Here is a 17268-nt window from a genome sequence, read left to right on the forward strand (position 1 = left end):
ACCTCCTGACAAGTGAAGTGAAGCGCCACAGGCTCCTAAAAGCAAAGCACTTACTGCAGCATTATGCGGCAAATGGGCATCGTCACATCCTTTTCACAGATGAAAAGATGTTCAGTGTTGAGGAGACTTTCAGTGCCCAAAATGACAGGGCTTGAGAGACAGTCAAGAATCTCAACAACACCCTCTTCCATGGGCAGAACCGGAGCTTCCAGCAAGATTCAGCCCCAGCACAGAAGACCCAAACAACACAGCAGTGGCTGGAGGCAAATGTTCCAGACTGCATTTCCACTTCAGATTGGCCTTCTGCAAGTCCGGACCTTAACCCTTTGGACTACAAATTGTGGCCCAAGCTTCAGGAGATGGCTTGCAAGAAGAGACATCCCAATATTGAAAGTTTAAAGTGGTCTGTTCTGAAGGCAGTTGCTGATTTTCCAGTCGATGTGTTGCGTAATTCAATTGATGAGTGGCCACAAAGACTTAAGGACTGTGTGCATGCTAAGGATAGACATTTTGAATAATGATTTGTGATTTTGATTTTTCATGCATCCATTTCAGTAATGTTATTAGGATATAATATATCTCTCAGTATTTTGTGTCAATTTACTTAAAACTTTGTGACAGTATTTATGGTATCGTGTTTAAGAGTCTATTTCGCATTTTACATAATTTTGTGACAAAACAGGGTAGGAAAATTCACCTCACACCTTTCAGAAACATGAAAAATTAACATTACAATGAGTTATTTAACATTTTGTGTTTTCGTCTAAAACGAATATGCTTGCCCCTAACTATTAATTATTAAATTAACTTATTTGAAATAACAGAATATACTAGAAATATAGGTATTAGTATTTTAATATTTTTTGTTGCTTTCGGCATACAATTAAGTAAACCTTGTTATGAAATTAAGATAAGATGTTGAAGGAGAATACATGATAATATCCTAATTTTATATTTGAACTTTTATCACTAATCATATATCATGGTAATATTATTGGCAATATTTTGTTGATAAATTCAAGAATCCTTGCGCCATTTTAAAATGCTTTTTAAACAGAGAGATCAAATTAATATTTCTACAGAAAGATATACTTTATTATGAAACACAGACAGGAATGTATTCTTTTAAAATAACATCCCTCAATAAACTAAAAATTACTGATTTACTTTAATCATTAGCCTAAACCAATTGACTTGAACCTGTATTTTCAGTAGTAGACTTCTCTTAAACATTAAAAAAACTAAATTTTAAACTATATATCATACCTGCATTTGAAATATTTGAAATTAAATGTGCAGCCAGTGAAGAAAAAGTTTGAGTTTTTTTTATATTTGAGTTAAAATTCATAAAAATATTGTAAATGCATTGTAGGACATTAGTATAATGTGCAAAAGTAATTCATTTTAACAGGAATATTTGTTGTCTTGCAGTGTGTTGTAAAATGTAACACTTCATTGTCCAGTTGCACACTATTTTGTGCATTTTTATTTTGTAGAATATTAATAGAGTATTTTTTATCTATTTCACTCTTTTGTTATTTATAATATCTATACACAATTTTAGTTTTTTGGTAATTTCAATGAATTGATTGGCATATATAACATGAATATTTGAAGCAAATAATGTAAATTATGCATTATGACATCAGCGTGCATGTTAAAAGCTTTTTTATAATTCCAATTAACATTTGATGTACTAACATAAAAATGTTACCAATTCCTAAAATCTACATGTATTTATATATAGTAGGGATGGGCCGATATGAAATTTTGACCAATACCGATAAAGTTGCAATATAAAATTTACCAATACAGATAACCGATATTGTACCAATCCAATATAAAATTCCAAATGGTCCTTGAAGAACCTGAATGGCCCATTGACCTCCTTTATAAATGGTTTTTTTTTCCAGGTGACTGCAGTGCAAATAAATTTGCATATTTAGACTTTTACTTTTTTACAAAGTAGGGCATAGAGATTATCCATAAATATTATAACAAAATGGCAGAATTTTACACAAAATTATAAGATATTTATAGATATATTGAATCGGTAATTTTATCGATAAACCGATTCACCGATATGGCCATAACAGCCGAAACCAATAGAGCACCGATTAATCTGTTCCATCCCTAATATATAGTAGTCACTTCTATAGTAGAATAAAACTACATGTAAATCGTTGATAGAAAATATATGGATCTTAACATAGATATAAGGGAATTCAATATTGAAATCCTTACCGCCATTCCCAGAAACTAAGGGAAGAATTATTACATTAAATGATTAGAACACACATTTCGTTGCAATTGCTACATTCTTGAGTAATAAAAGCACACTTCTAAGATGCTCACTTTATAATTATTCAAAGATAAATAACCATAAAGTACAAGATATCATTTTGCATAAAATTCAATATATAGTAAAATACTATTTCAATTATCAATACTTGACAAAACATTACTCAATTTTAAGTTCTGGATGGTTATACACCACTATATGTTGCAAAGTTTTGGAACTTCTAAACCACATAGAAACTATCAATTACACTGGCATGTTCAACTTAATTATTGAAAAGTTTTAAAAATATTTTTTGTAAATGGAATACTGAACTATACTTAATTGTATTATTAAACACAGATGTTTTCATACCCATCTATTGTTATTGAAACAATAAATGAAGCAAAAGATTTTATTAAAGTGCCATACCTGCATTGGAATTAGAATTTGCATCTGTCAGAAATCGAATATAAAAGATTTAATATTTATTTTTCTATCAAGTAGTATCAAGATTAATATAATGGAACACGATTTTCTCCTCCTTACTTTTATTTTCCAAATGATCATAGCCCATTCAACTTTACAGTAAAAAAATCAACAAAATACCAAAGGAGTATCAGTTGTGTTTTGTCATTTTTTCAATAAACAATTCACTCTTCATCAAAAGTCGAAAATTTGTATAATAGTTCTTTTTGTACAATAATTAGTTCTTATAAAACGTTACACATGTTTTATGTTTTTCTTTTTCTCTAAGCGCAGTACAAGTTATATAACATTCGCATTTTATTGTTGCAATAGTGATGAAAATCAAAATCCATGTAATATTGATATGTGGCGAAAAGTGAATAGGATCTAGAGTCAGCCACATCTTGTTATTGTTTTATTTATCATATTTAAACCTACATAATTAAGGTCTTCGCCTTCATTTTTTTCAAAGGTATTTATTAACCTATGAACTAATTAAATTATAAAATGTGATTATGCAAGTAAAGTGACTCACCTGCGCCCTGAGTGGTGACTAAGAGATAACAGAGTTTAAACTTAATATCAAAAAATAGTTCTACAAAATTTTAAAATATTAAAAAAGTTAAACCAAGAGCAATATTTCTGAAATTTGCTCTTCTCTCAATATTGACGACGACTGTATGTAATGATAATGAGTGAAATTAAATTATTATAATTTCACTCAGTACAATTTTAAATTGATTTTACCAATTTGATATCTGTCTCTACAGCAGAATGGTTAGCATACGTGGACAAAGGTCTCAGCTCCAAACATTGGGAAAGGTGCTCATTCTGCTATTCTCTTATAAGTTCATAATTTATTCTTCTCATCATGATTAAACCATGAGGTAAAAAGCTGTGTAAAGTAAAATAATAATTCTGAATTGATTTTGCACATAAATGATGTTTTTTATTTTTAAGTTTTGTTTATAACTGCTAATAGTCCAAATTAAATATCATTTGCTTTGTAAAAACCATAAAGTTTCAAGTTCCAGAAATTTAATAAACAAATTTAGAACTATGAGTGGCCGCGGTGACTCAGTTGGTAACACATCTGACTACCATGCTAAAGGTCCCGGGTTCAATCTGTGGCAATTTCAAATCCGGGAACTTTTCTAACGTTGGAATTGGCCCCAGCACCCATCCAGCATCGAATGACATGGGCATCTCGGGGAAATCCTGGAGGGGGGTAAAGGTGGTCAGGGGCGTGATGCTGATCACATCACCCCCACTCATGACGGCATCAAGAAAGTGTGGGGCATTACCCCCACACCCTCTATACGCCTTCTAGGCATAGTGCTAAGCACAGGGGAGTGCTTTACCTTTTTTTTTGAACTAGGTAATTAAATGTGTTTTTCATTTTTAAGTTTTGTTTATAACTGCTAATAGTCCGAATTAAATATCATTTGTGTTGTAAAAATCATAAAGTTTCATAAACAAATTTAGAACGAGGTTATGCAATGTTTAAAAGTACAAAATAAAAGAGAAGTGTTGCTTTTGTAGTAATCAGTAATTCACATGCATGAAGTTGTAGCAGAAATATATATTTCTGATACATAGAGTAACAGTGAATATGTTTTTTAAAAGAAACAATCTTAAGTGCATGAAATTAAATATGTATAACCCTTACCTGAATTTGCATCTGCATTTGAACCTATTTTAATGAGAAATTATATTTTAATTTAGTTTCTTAAATTGAAGATCCAGTCCCGATTAGTCTATCTGTGCATAAATTGGACTAAAACATTTCAAGTATAAGAAATTAAATATTAATAATTCCCCCATTTCTTTCAAATTTGTAAGTACATAGTTAGTGCATTATATTTGTACTTAAGATTCATTATAACATAGACAAATAGAATGTGTTGTGTTCTATCTCCATACCTCCATGTGCTTTAATAGCATTGTGAAATATATTACACTTTGAGTAATATTTAGTACATTATCTGTGTATTATAAACTTTTAGATATGAACCAAAAGGAAGAAATTATTGAAAACATTAGGTGTAAGTTAGATATAGGTTTAATTGATTGATTTGCTTTATTTTACTTCGCTTTTTGTGCCACCTTTGGCTAATTTGCGATGATATCATGGGTATAAGTGATGATATCATGAAATTGATGAATGGACACTCACAAATATCCATACCCATGCCAGGAATTGAACCTGGGACCATTGTGTGGTAGCGCAATGTGCTAACCACTCTGCCACGGGGGCGAGCAGATATAGGTTTGAAAATGTTCCAATTCACAAAGAAAAAATAGTATAACTATTTCTGAACCTGAGATACAAGGATCAAGATGTAAATTTACAAATCTAAAGAATTGTATATATTTTTTTGGAATTGTGACAATTTAAGTGAAACTTAAAAATACTTAAATTAATAGCCAATAATAATATTCATGAATGTGCATAAAGGTAAATGTGACTAAATCAATTCTTTTGCTAACATTTGACATTTATGTGTATGTATTTTCCAGAAAACATAAAAGAGTATATTGTAAATTTTAGAAAGAAATTCAAGACCAATTGACTTGAATGAGTTTCAAAGGTTTGATATTTAGAATAAATTATTAATAATATAATTTTACAATTTAATAATAATTATTAATATATTAATATATATATATATATATATATATATATATATATATATATATATATATATATATATATATATATATATATATACACATAATAATTGTATAATAATAATTTCAATTTTTCTAATTGAAATCTGTTATTTATATATTTGGGAAGACTTCTGCTTTTGTCATAATTGTAATTCATATAGTAGTTTCTTGCTTGATTTATATGGAATATCATAAAGTCAATTATGATATTTGGTATATACTTACTTCCATTTTGACCTGTAACTGAAGAAAGAAAAATTGGATATATTATTAGTGTGAAAAGGATCATATATCTTGGCAAAAGTTTCTTTACTATATTCTCTGTGGTTAAGAGTTTTATGTTGCAGCTAAGAGGTTCTTTTATGACTATGTGTTTATTGTATTTTTTAATTTTAATTTCCTTTTCTGCATTCTGCCTGTATTCTATGTTCCTCTTAATTTGTAACAAGGGGCATGAAAGATTATTAGACGAAACTGATAAAGGGTTATTTGCACAAAGAAATGCAGATGTCCAACCCATGACTCAAACCCAAAATCATATTGGTGAAGTATTGAATAGGCCACTCAGTGTGCTCAGCTACCGAGACATCTATTTAACATGCAGGCATGGGTATCCAAATAACATGAATTACAATTCAAAGAAATTCTATTTTAATTTTTGAAATATAAGGCAAAGTTGGAAAAAGCCTAACTATAGTGAATTAATACATTAAAAGTATATTTGCAATATTTTAATTTAATAAGTGTTCATACATACTTGCTGTTGATCCGGCATTTGCTTCTGTTTAAAAAAATTGAAAAATGATGGATTTTGTTATTATAATGACATTTTGAGAAAATGTTAAAACTACTCATAACAATAATACTTGTATTCTTTGCTTTATCAATTCACGATAATTACATATTTATATGTGTATATTTCAATGCCCTTTTCAAGAACTGAAATTTCTTCATAGACGGGTTATTGCATGCCATTTTGACCAACCCATGTCACCTCACAATTTGAAAATTGTTATTAACTTAACCACTTATTTCTACATCTTTCAAGTGTTCAAAACCGACATTGACATTTTTTTTCAGGTTTGCATTTCGATCTGGCAGCCATTTTTTATCAGCATGCGGTGATTTGAGCGTTATCAGACCTTCACAAAAAGCGTTACATTTTATCTTGCAATTTCTTCATTTTCCAGTTCCATGCATGCTTTATTTAGTATGGTCAATGGGCTATTTTTGGGTATATTTAATATTAAATATTTTTCTTATTCGGGAAAACACCTTCACCAAATTTTAATATTATGCTGAGCCTGAACAGTTCTCACTGTGGTGTAAATTTCAGATTTTTCCTCTGGAGCATCAAACTTTGGACTTTTTCAAAATATTCAATTTTTGGGAGCTTATAGAGAAAAAGCGGGGCCAGACACCTCATATGTTTAACAGTTTTTGAACTTACCCGGCACCACACATTAAACGTAAGAAATATGGTTCAGGCATTTTGCCCCCTTCATGGTTATTTTGTGGCCAAAAGACGAGAAATTGTGAAAAAAAAAATTCCTTGTTTTTTTTGTAGTACAGCATGGAAACTACTAATCTGAAAAGCTGGAATAGACAAAAGGAAAGTGCATTTATTCTTGAAGAAAATGTTTTTTGGATCACAACATTTGGAATTATAAAACAGAAGTTACAGCGATTTTCGTGAAGGTCTGATAACGCTAAAATCACCACACCCTACTGATTAAAAATGGCTGCCAGATCGAAATGCAAGCCAGAAAAAAAATTTGAATGTCTGTTTTGAACACTTGAAAGATGTAGAAATAAGTGGTTAAGTTATTAACATTTTTAAAAATGGTGAGGTGACAAATTAATTCAACATTGGTCAAAATGGTATGGAATTACCCAGACAAGTAACAACAATACAAGATATAGAGCTATATTTGCCATTTACTTCATATGCTAAGGCCATATAAATTATGTCTGCTTTAATAAGTATGCACGACTATTAATTTTCACTGTAACTTTTATTCATACTATGGGAATGAGAGATGTGGTAATAGAATTGAGGTACTCATGTTTTCCGCGAAGCTGTTTTACATTATTTTGTATTAATTTCGGTAGCCACTGCCACCATCCTCATTGGAATTCGTTGTGTTGTTGCTTGGCGCGTTTCTCTTGTTTTTTCCTAAATCGCCACTAGGTGTGCTGCTGTTGCCTGTATGTCTGCGTATATGTTTTCTGCTGTTCACCGGTGTTAATTGCTGCAGTAACGGAAGCCAGGCGTGGTGCCAGATCCCAGTAGCAAAACCATGTGGTTTGCCTTTTCCTACCATCCTACCACATCCAACCTCCTTACCAAAGCCCTCAGCCCCTAAAACATCCAAATAGCACTCAAACCAACCTCCAAAATAGCTGACCAACTAAACAAACATAAACGGTACTTCCTCTCCCCCCTTGCAATAATCCATGCATCTATGATGCTGAATGCAAGTGCAAGGCTCATTACATCGGCTGATCCATCAGGCCCATCAGTGAGAGAATTCAGCAGCACCTATCAAATTCAAAAACTGCCCAACCCACCACTGGACTCGCTAAACATATCAAATTCCACAACCATAACATTGAGAAAGTACATGTGAAATTCAAATCACACACTCTCATAGACATAAAAATCAAAGACAAACATACCATCATGCACTACAACCATGAACTGAACATAGATAGTGGTCAGGCACACCACGCCTGGCTTCCGTTACTGCAGCAATTAACACCGGTGAACAGCAGACGACATATATGCAGACATACAGGCAACAGCAGCACACCTAGCGGCGATTTAGGAAAAAACAACAGAAACGTGCCAAGCAACAACACAACGAATTCCAATGAGGGAGGTGGCAGTGGCTACCGAAATTAATAGAAAGTAATGTAAAACAGCTCCATGCAAAATGTGAGTACCTTAATTATGTAACTTTTAGTTAATATAAAAAGAGACTGTTATTAAGGTTAACAATTGATTAAAGCACAAACAAAACTGGAAATATGTTACTAGCTGTTATATTACTAGAGAATATACATTAAATATATTGAAAAGTTACTTTTAATAACTATGTAAAATTTATTTTAAATACACATTTATTTGTTGGTTTTGGAGAAATATATATAATATGATATACTCCTTGATAATTCAAACCTGATCGAATATAGTTGTTGAAAACATTCTACTAATATGAAATGTTCATGTTTGCTCTCATAACTTTGTAATTTGTTTTTGGGAAATCTTGAACTTTTAGGTCAAGAAATTGGCACCTCTTGGTTTTCCGTTAGTGTCAGTGTCGTGTTGAAGAATGTTTTACATTGAATATCTTTAGATTGCTAAGGTAGTAAGTGGTGAATGGATAAGTGTTGAGTGTTGATAAGTGTTACGTTATTATTAGTGCTGTTATAATTCTGCACCATATGTACATTTTGGAACAGAATTTTTTATGTGCAACTCTTATGTGAAAACAAACTCATGGAAAAGTGTGAGAAAATTTCGAAGGAAACTTTCTCAAAAGATGTGAAAAGGGACATTTCCAACATTTTTTGTGAGGAAAGTAGGTGATTACTTTATTGTAATTACAAAATACTTTAACTAAAAACATATGTGCACTTCAGGCAAGGAGTTACATACATATCCAATTCTGATGACAAGCAGCGAGCTTCTATCTGCTACGTTGGCTGTGTTTCAGTGGCACAATTACCAATTGAAGGGACTGTAGATGTTACTAAAAACTACATAGCATAAACACATACAAGGCTTCATGCTTAGAATCATTTAATCATATTTTGATTGCTGTTTATGGTAGTACTATTGAATTACTTTCTACTTGAATGATTCTGCCTCTATGTATTATTTACATTAAGGACTGAGTTTAATTTTAGGATATATTAATGAAAGGGAGAAATGTAATGAGACTTACCTCCATCTTCTTCACCTGAAACTGAAAAGAATCACTTATGTTTGTGCATATAAATAAACTTGACCTAAGAATTCTGAAGAAATTGAAAAAGAAGCAGAGTTCTCTGATCTCTCTTTAACTAAGACAATAGCGGTACAGAACTCGATGGCTTGACCACACATAATCTCCAAAAAACCCTCTCTACAGGCATTGGTTGTTAGAGAACCAATTTGTGGCAAAGATTTTTCCTTGTCTATCTCACTGCACTGCCACGCTCAGACCAGGATTTGAACCTGGAACTTTCGGTGATGATTAGGGAATGGAACTTTAGGTAAAAAAATGTTTTTTCTGCGATAAGATAGACCCCTCATTTTTGCCAAAATTCTGATCATAGCCTTATATGGCAAAACAGCAAATTTTATTTTACATAAAAACACACATTTTCCAGTTTTCCGTATGTAAATACATATTTTGTGAATTTTAATTTTAATTACATAAAATGGCTCATTGACTTCAGCTACCTCGAAATCCTCGAAGGAAAAATATTTATTCTCCGCACCTCTTTCATTTCGAGAGTGCTAGGTTTGTTTTGTCTTTGAACACGCTCGCTGGCAGACTTCTGGCACCTCGCCTACGATCCTATTGGGAGAAAATAGCTGAAAGTAGCATGGGGTTGGCTACACGTAATGATAGCAAGGCTTTTTAACGAAGCAATGCAGCTATTGTGGCCGGAAGGCATAACATTTGACAATGTTCTTCTCGTGATAGATGCTGCAGCTTACATGATAAAAGCTGCAGTAGGCCTTGCCGTTAGCTACCCCAAAATGATGCATGTTACATGTGTGGCTCATGCATTGCATAGAATATGTGAAAAGATAAGAAAACTTTATCCCAATGTCGATAAACTGGTTTCAAATGGGAAGAAAGTTTTTATCAAGTCGCCTAAAAGAATAGACATTTTTAAACAAAAATGTCCTGAAGTTCCCCTTCCCCTATACCTGTAGTTACGGGATGGGGCACTTGGTTGGATGCAGTTGTATATTATGCCCAGAACTTTGAAAAAATTGTATCTGTTGTAAATGATCTCAACAAAGAAGATTCTGCAAGAACTGTTGATGGATCCTTACAAGTCGAATTGGCATACATCTCAACAAACCTGTCCTTTCTCTCTAATTCCATATGAAATCTTGAATCGTTGCGAACACTTTTGCAGTTTCCGTGGGTGAAGTCCTTATAGTAGAAACAAAACTGAAAGAACTCACTGGATCTAATGCACAAGTCTAAATGTCTAAATGTACAGAATTTTTGGGAAAAAACCAAGGTTTTCAAACTTTGTGCCAAATTGCATGTATTTTGGAAAGTGAAGTAGAGGAAGAGGAAGCTTTGGAAAACTTCAGCGTTAGTGACATTTCGTGCTTCAAATATGCAAGAATTGTTTCTTGTGACGTGGAGCACTCTTTCTCACAATATAAGATGCTTTTTAGAGATAATCATCACAGATTTACAATGGAGAATTTGGAAAAAACTATGGTGATCCACTGCAACTCTTCCAAAAAATAGCTCGCTAAGAGGTAATCATTTAGAAACTGATTTCAGGTGTTTAAAATGCATGTTATAGTTTGTTTTTGTTACCAAATATTTCTATTATTATCACATATTTTCCTGTTTTTATCACATATTTTCAACATTTATGATACATAAAAAATAAATATTTCCGAGTTTTTTAGCACATAAAGTTTCGTTCCCTAGTGATGATACCTTCAGTAGACTACTCTACCGAGGTGAGAGGATTTTTATTGTTAGATGGACTACAATAAAACGTTCTCTTTGACTTTTCGCAAATGTTAATGGTTTTACCATAATTTAAAAAATAATCTTTAAAATGGTGATTTTTCCAGCACTTTTAAACTTTTCACCTTGTAACTTTTTAATAAATTAAGCAACAGGAAATTGTATGCAATAATCAAATGTGTGGAAATTCAATCACACACATCCATAGCGAGTACAAAAGTCCCACAGATGATTATACTGACCATGGCCCCACATGCCAGATCCTTGTTAGTCTGCAAGTATGCAGTCTCGGTGTACTATGTGGAACAGAGGTTTACACTTCTATGCCTTCTATGAAAGGGAAAGCATCTTCCTGCATGATTACTGATCACAATTGCAGTTGAATAACTTGTATTTGATCTGGGATACAACTAGTTAGTATCTTTATTCCCTTGTTAATTCATTTAGCAAAATTCCAAATTCAGAACTTAACAGTTTTATAGTAGAATATATTATCCAAAACAATGTAAATAATATTTGCACATTAAAATGTTACAGAACATCCTTTATTTGTAAAACTGTCTATATGGCTTGGCACTATGCTCAGAGCATGTGCTCATATAAATATGCTTGAATGCAGAAATGTTATAAAGATTGAAAATGTTCTGAAAATGTATTTACTAATTATGTATTTATTATGATCAAAAGTTCTTACTCCAGGCATGGATGTTTTAATGTCTCGCACCTAAAATCTACATGATGATTGTATTTATATTTAGTAGAAGAAGAAGAAACAAAATTATTTATGTTATGCTTGGTATTTACAACAAGAAAGTATTTTGCAACATACCTGCTAATGTAGAACTACTGGCATCTGTAGTAAGAATATGATCGGTCAATGTATTAATTTTATACTTGCCATGTATTGTGCCAGTTATGTAAAGTGTTATACAATAGCTATTTTGATCAAATACATCTTTAGGGGGGCAGGGTGTCTGGACCGCCGCCCATATAAAGACTTACCAATTACAAAAATTAAATATTGAAAATATACGTTGCTTAACATTTTTTGTACAATCGAGTGATATTTATTTACACCAAACTCAAATGAAGGCAGTAAATATTTAGTTTTTATAATTGCTTTATTTAATATTAATTTGATGTGCGTCTGTCTAATCAAAAGCTAACGTCGTACAATGACTCCTTGGTGCATAATTACTTTATTGGGAAAGTCGAGACAAAACTATTCTATCGGACTGGCAAGGACATATTTAAGGACGAGGCTCAGGGGTCCGGACCCCCCTTCCCCTTCCCAAAGGCTTACCAAGTACTAAAATGAAATAATGAAATTATACTTGTTTAGCATTTGCTGTATAATCGAGAGTTATTTATTTCCACCAAACTTTGAATGACAGCACCAAAGATACTAATTAGAAACTTTAATGTTCGTCAACTGGATCTGACATTAGTTTTTATTATTTAATAAATATATATATATATATTTATCTATTTGGCAGTGAATTGCTTTTCAGGAGCAGAACAGTTGCTTTCATACAAAAGTTGAGTGATCTTAACTACAAGTACACTAGATAATGAATACATTCTTTTATATCTCTATTCTATTTTGATTAATATTAGTTTAATGGAATATAATTAACAATTATTGTAATTTAAACATTAATACTATTATTATTTTTCTTGGTTCAGACCCCCCCCCCCCTCAAAATAAATTTCTAAATACATGCTGCCCATTATGATATACTACATTGAAGCAAGAAATTGTTAGTTTTACAGGTATAAGATATCTATGAACCTAAGAGGTAGATTATTTAAAAATATGTGTAACGTAAATTTAATGATCACTGTATACAGGAGATTACAGTATTTGGAGACAAAATCAGAAATGTTTCCTATTGAGATTTATGAACTCGAAATTTTGATTCATGTAGCCTTGAAGTTTTACCAATTAAGACACATATTTTCAGTCTCTTATTGTATTTTGGGTTCGATCCTGTGTTGGGAGAATGTTTTCAATTCGTATACTACATTATAATGAAAGTCTATTAGTTTTACTGTGAACATCCCCTTTAAATAACAGGAATTCTAGAAATATTTACACCCTGTTCAATGAAATATATTCATTTCATGATCTTGTTGAGCACAGCAAATTGGTCATTTGGGGATTCATTTCTATATCATCATTTTTTCAACAAAGCCATTGCTATTTTAGTTTGTATAACCATATAATAATACAAAAAAAATGAACAGTAGTATTATTGAATAAGGATACTTACCTTCACCATCTGGTGAAACTAATAGAAAAAGATAAAATTTAAATTATTGCTTCATATTTTAGACACTTTGTTAGTACTAAAATTTGAAATGTTCAGTTTAACTATTTGAATTACTTTAATTCTTAAATTTTGCATTTTGTATTAATACATAATTCTGTTACAAATGATTCAACTGATAGAACAGTATCTGAAATAAGTGTTTGGTTATTGCATTTAATATAAAAAGAGAATGAAAAAAGTTATCACAGTTTTTTAATTTTTTTCGCTGTGAGCTATATCATATTGTGTACACGTAAGAGCGAAAGTGCTAATTGTTCAAATGAAGTTTCAATTGAGAAATTATGGAAGTCTTACAACAGTTTACATACTAATCTTCATACAAAATCAATAAAATATCATTTTTTATACCAATAAATTTCAACATACAAATACTTGTCATTGGATCATGTCGCATTTTACACAATGTTTAATTATTTGAAGAAATGAATGTAATAGTTATTTGCTAACGTACCTGCAAGTGATCCTACGCTAAAATTACCTTTGGAAGAGAGACAGGTTATAAATATTTTATTACATATGCAAGATACAAAAAGGATGTTTCTCTATGTCGTTATCATCATAATATTTTATATTTCTGACTTATGAATCATATTTGTAAATTATAAATTAAATAGAAAACATCTAAGGCTTTGAATATTTATAATATATTTCAAAAGATAACTTTTTTATGTAAGCATTAATTTTATTCATTGAATGAAGCATTACTTTATAATCAATGAAAGCTGCTCTCATTGTATAGACTTAAAAGTGAAACCAAATGATCTAAAAATTTCATTTTTTTTAACAAGAAAAGTCTTCCATATTCCTTAATATTCTACAAAAGGTAATAATAACTTTACCTCCACTATGTCCCTGACCTACAGATAAATTGTAAGAACAATGTTAAAATCATTTATACATTTTTGAGTATCTTAAATGTACACAAAAGTTATATAACTAGGCTTTGTTGAGAGTAGCTTCATTTATGTTGTTTCAGGACGAAAAATATTCAGAGGTCGTGGGATAAATGCAAGATAAATGTGATGATGCTACAGGAACGTAAAATGTTCTCTATCAATGTTGTGATTTAATTATATTGGTGAGTTATTTAATATGGCTATATCTAATAGGATTGGAAAAAACTTACAACTGCAGCAAGATATTTTAAATTATTAAAATGTTAAATCACAAACTCGTGGTTCACAGATTAAAAAAATATATTTATTCATCTTGATTATTCTAACCACATTGAATTCTCTCCTTCAGTCCTGGCCTCCAGGTGGTGCAGTGGTTGCGTCGTCGCCAATCAAGGGTTCCTGGGTTCGATACCTGTTGGAGGCACAAGTGGTTTGGATCCCACTTTAAACTGTAGGTCCAGTCCCGATTAGCCTTACTGTGCATAAAGTGGACTTAAAACACCAAATCAAGCAAATCTAATTCAGTCCACATATGGTATTGCTATTTAGCATACAATGTTTGCACAGAAATGTTGCGAAATAAAATTTCAAAATTGAATTGAATTACAAGATTTCCATTTAAGCATGTTATTTCTTGCACAAGTACATGAATTCATGTAGCTAATAGAACATAAAATGCTGAACCAAGGCAAAATTTATTATATGAAAAATATGCACTAAAAATTTAACATTTCCACCCTCTAACAGGGTCTTCTTCAGATGAAGATTCACAATAAATTCTGTGAATTTATTGGAAAACGTTACTTTTTAGTGTATATTTTTTATACATTAAAATTTGCTTTCATCAGCATTTAATGTTTTATTAAGATGAAAACAAAGCTTAGCAGTGTTAACATGTAGCTAACTTGATTATAATAACATTGATATTCAAATTTCAGGCTCTTAATTTCTGAATATTTGTAATTGTATATTAAAAAGTATAATAGATTGTCTATTAATAAAAATTTATTTGTGTCTCATAACTACTACACAGAAGTTATGTTACTACCTTGCATTGATGATTCTATTTTATTTTTTCAGACGCATACAGAGAGTCTCATAATCTGGGATCATTATAAATATAATATACTTCTAAATTATGACTGAGCCAATACCACTTTGAACTGATACCGATGCCAATACTCGTACCGATTCACACCGATACCTGAAAATTGCAATAATTAAAATTTTGTTCAAAATATTGATCAATATTGGTGTGTAAATATTTTCTCCATTTATGCATCAATTTACCAGAAATGTACTTTATAATATTCAAGAACTATATCAGAATACGAAAATAGATGTTATGTAATCACAAAATATAATTTTTTGCGCAAAATTGGTGCAAACTAAAAAGAAAGTTTGAATTTTGCATAATAATTTCCAGGATAATTAGACTCTGCGAAAGAGTCACATAGCATTTTTGGCAACCTTGTGAAAGAGCAATGACATATTTGATATGATATCTGTAGATGAATTCCAACAGACTTTCCAATACCAATTTCACTGGTATCAACGATACATCGGAATTAGGATCGGCTCAGTCCTAATCTAAATGCTTAGGACCATTTTTCTTATGTGCTTATAAATTACACCGATTAGTATGTTGACCATCACCATTACCTTCTGCTATTTTGAATTCAAGAACCAATATTTGAAATCCTAACAGAATTTCTAGACAAAGTCAATGTTACAAATTTGGTTCTCTGGATCTACATTTGTTTTGAAGGTGATTAAGCATATTTTTTATTATGTGCGATGTACGTTTATGATGAGACCGTCAAAGTGACAACAGATTTAAACTCCTAATGTCAGTGGAGGTAGTAGTCACCATCAGATTACCGAGATGCCGCAATGAGCGTTTTTTGCTCGACCGGTAAATAGTATGCACGGACGACGCTCGAACAGGCAAAATGATCAGTATACACTCAAAACCCAGTAGTTCACGTGTAACCGTAATTTTTCTGTAGTATTGGCCCTTCAAACATGGATCGTGAAGTGAAAGATGCAGTGAAATTGAAACTGAAGTGAACGTAGTCATCATTTTCATGTTAAAATATAATTTAGTCCATCTTTACAACAAATAGCAATGTATGAAAATGAATAGATGATTATGGGCTGAAACTATCGGGATGGATTTTCAGGCATATATTTGTATGATTATTGTCCCATTAAAAATATATTTGATATTCTATATATTCGAGTGAATTACACTCGAGCGTGGGAGATTCGATTGAGTATTTTCATGCGGAAGTGGTCCAATGAAGTACTCTACCGAGAACTCTTCATTTCATACAATAATTGTTTGTGAAAGCTATGGGATTCCTGGGTTGGATTATCTTCGTGGATGACCTCTGGGAGGATTTCAGGTTGGACTTTGTCCCTGCCACCTGCCCCTTGATGGAAAGGCTGGTTTGCATCCCATAGTCAGTAAAGGAGAATTTACCATGTGGCATTACCCACTCAGGAAATCCCATTTTCCATGCTTACCATATTTTATTTTCTAAAAGTTGAACACAACACAAGTGCAGATATTCTAAAACAATTGGGTACACTTTGAGTCAAAATTCGTTACATGTCTGGTGTCGAGTTGGGTTGGTGTTTTAAGTCCACTTTATGCACAGTAAGGCTAATCTAGACTGGACCTATAGTTTAAAACAGGATCCAAACCACTATATGTTTTTACCGGGTATTGAATGCAGGACCCCTTGATTACAAGGTGAGGATGCTACCACTGCACCATCAGGGAGTCACTACATGTTTGATGTGTTTCATTATTTGCAACTAATGGATTATTTGACACTTTAAGTAACTAACACCTTCTTAATTATATCAAAATTGAATTCACATTTGCGCGTGTC

General features: G+C 31.8%; 1 protein-coding gene across 1 annotated transcript in view; it reads right to left on the reverse strand.

Annotated features, from left to right (window-relative positions):
• LOC145991865 (uncharacterized) overlaps nucleotides 1-17268 on the reverse strand; it is a 207070-nt gene that overhangs the window by 189601 nt on the left and 201 nt on the right. Inside the window, exons 2-10 of the mRNA XM_083127903.1 lie at nucleotides 13413-13430; nucleotides 11969-11992; nucleotides 9370-9390; nucleotides 6177-6200; nucleotides 5645-5662; nucleotides 4416-4439; nucleotides 3282-3299; nucleotides 2711-2734; nucleotides 2245-2259 (exon numbers count right to left, since the gene is read on the reverse strand). Coding sequence (XP_082984029.1) covers nucleotides 2245-2259; nucleotides 2711-2734; nucleotides 3282-3299; nucleotides 4416-4439; nucleotides 5645-5662; nucleotides 6177-6200; nucleotides 9370-9390; nucleotides 11969-11992; nucleotides 13413-13430 — 186 coding nt within the window. The remainder of the gene's footprint in view (nucleotides 1-2244; nucleotides 2260-2710; nucleotides 2735-3281; nucleotides 3300-4415; nucleotides 4440-5644; nucleotides 5663-6176; nucleotides 6201-9369; nucleotides 9391-11968; nucleotides 11993-13412; nucleotides 13431-17268) is intronic.

This window comes from Lepisma saccharinum, chromosome 8 (assembly GCF_977018435.1).
Source record: "Lepisma saccharinum chromosome 8, izLepSacc3.1, whole genome shotgun sequence".
Taxonomy (NCBI): domain Eukaryota; kingdom Metazoa; phylum Arthropoda; class Insecta; order Zygentoma; family Lepismatidae; genus Lepisma; species Lepisma saccharinum.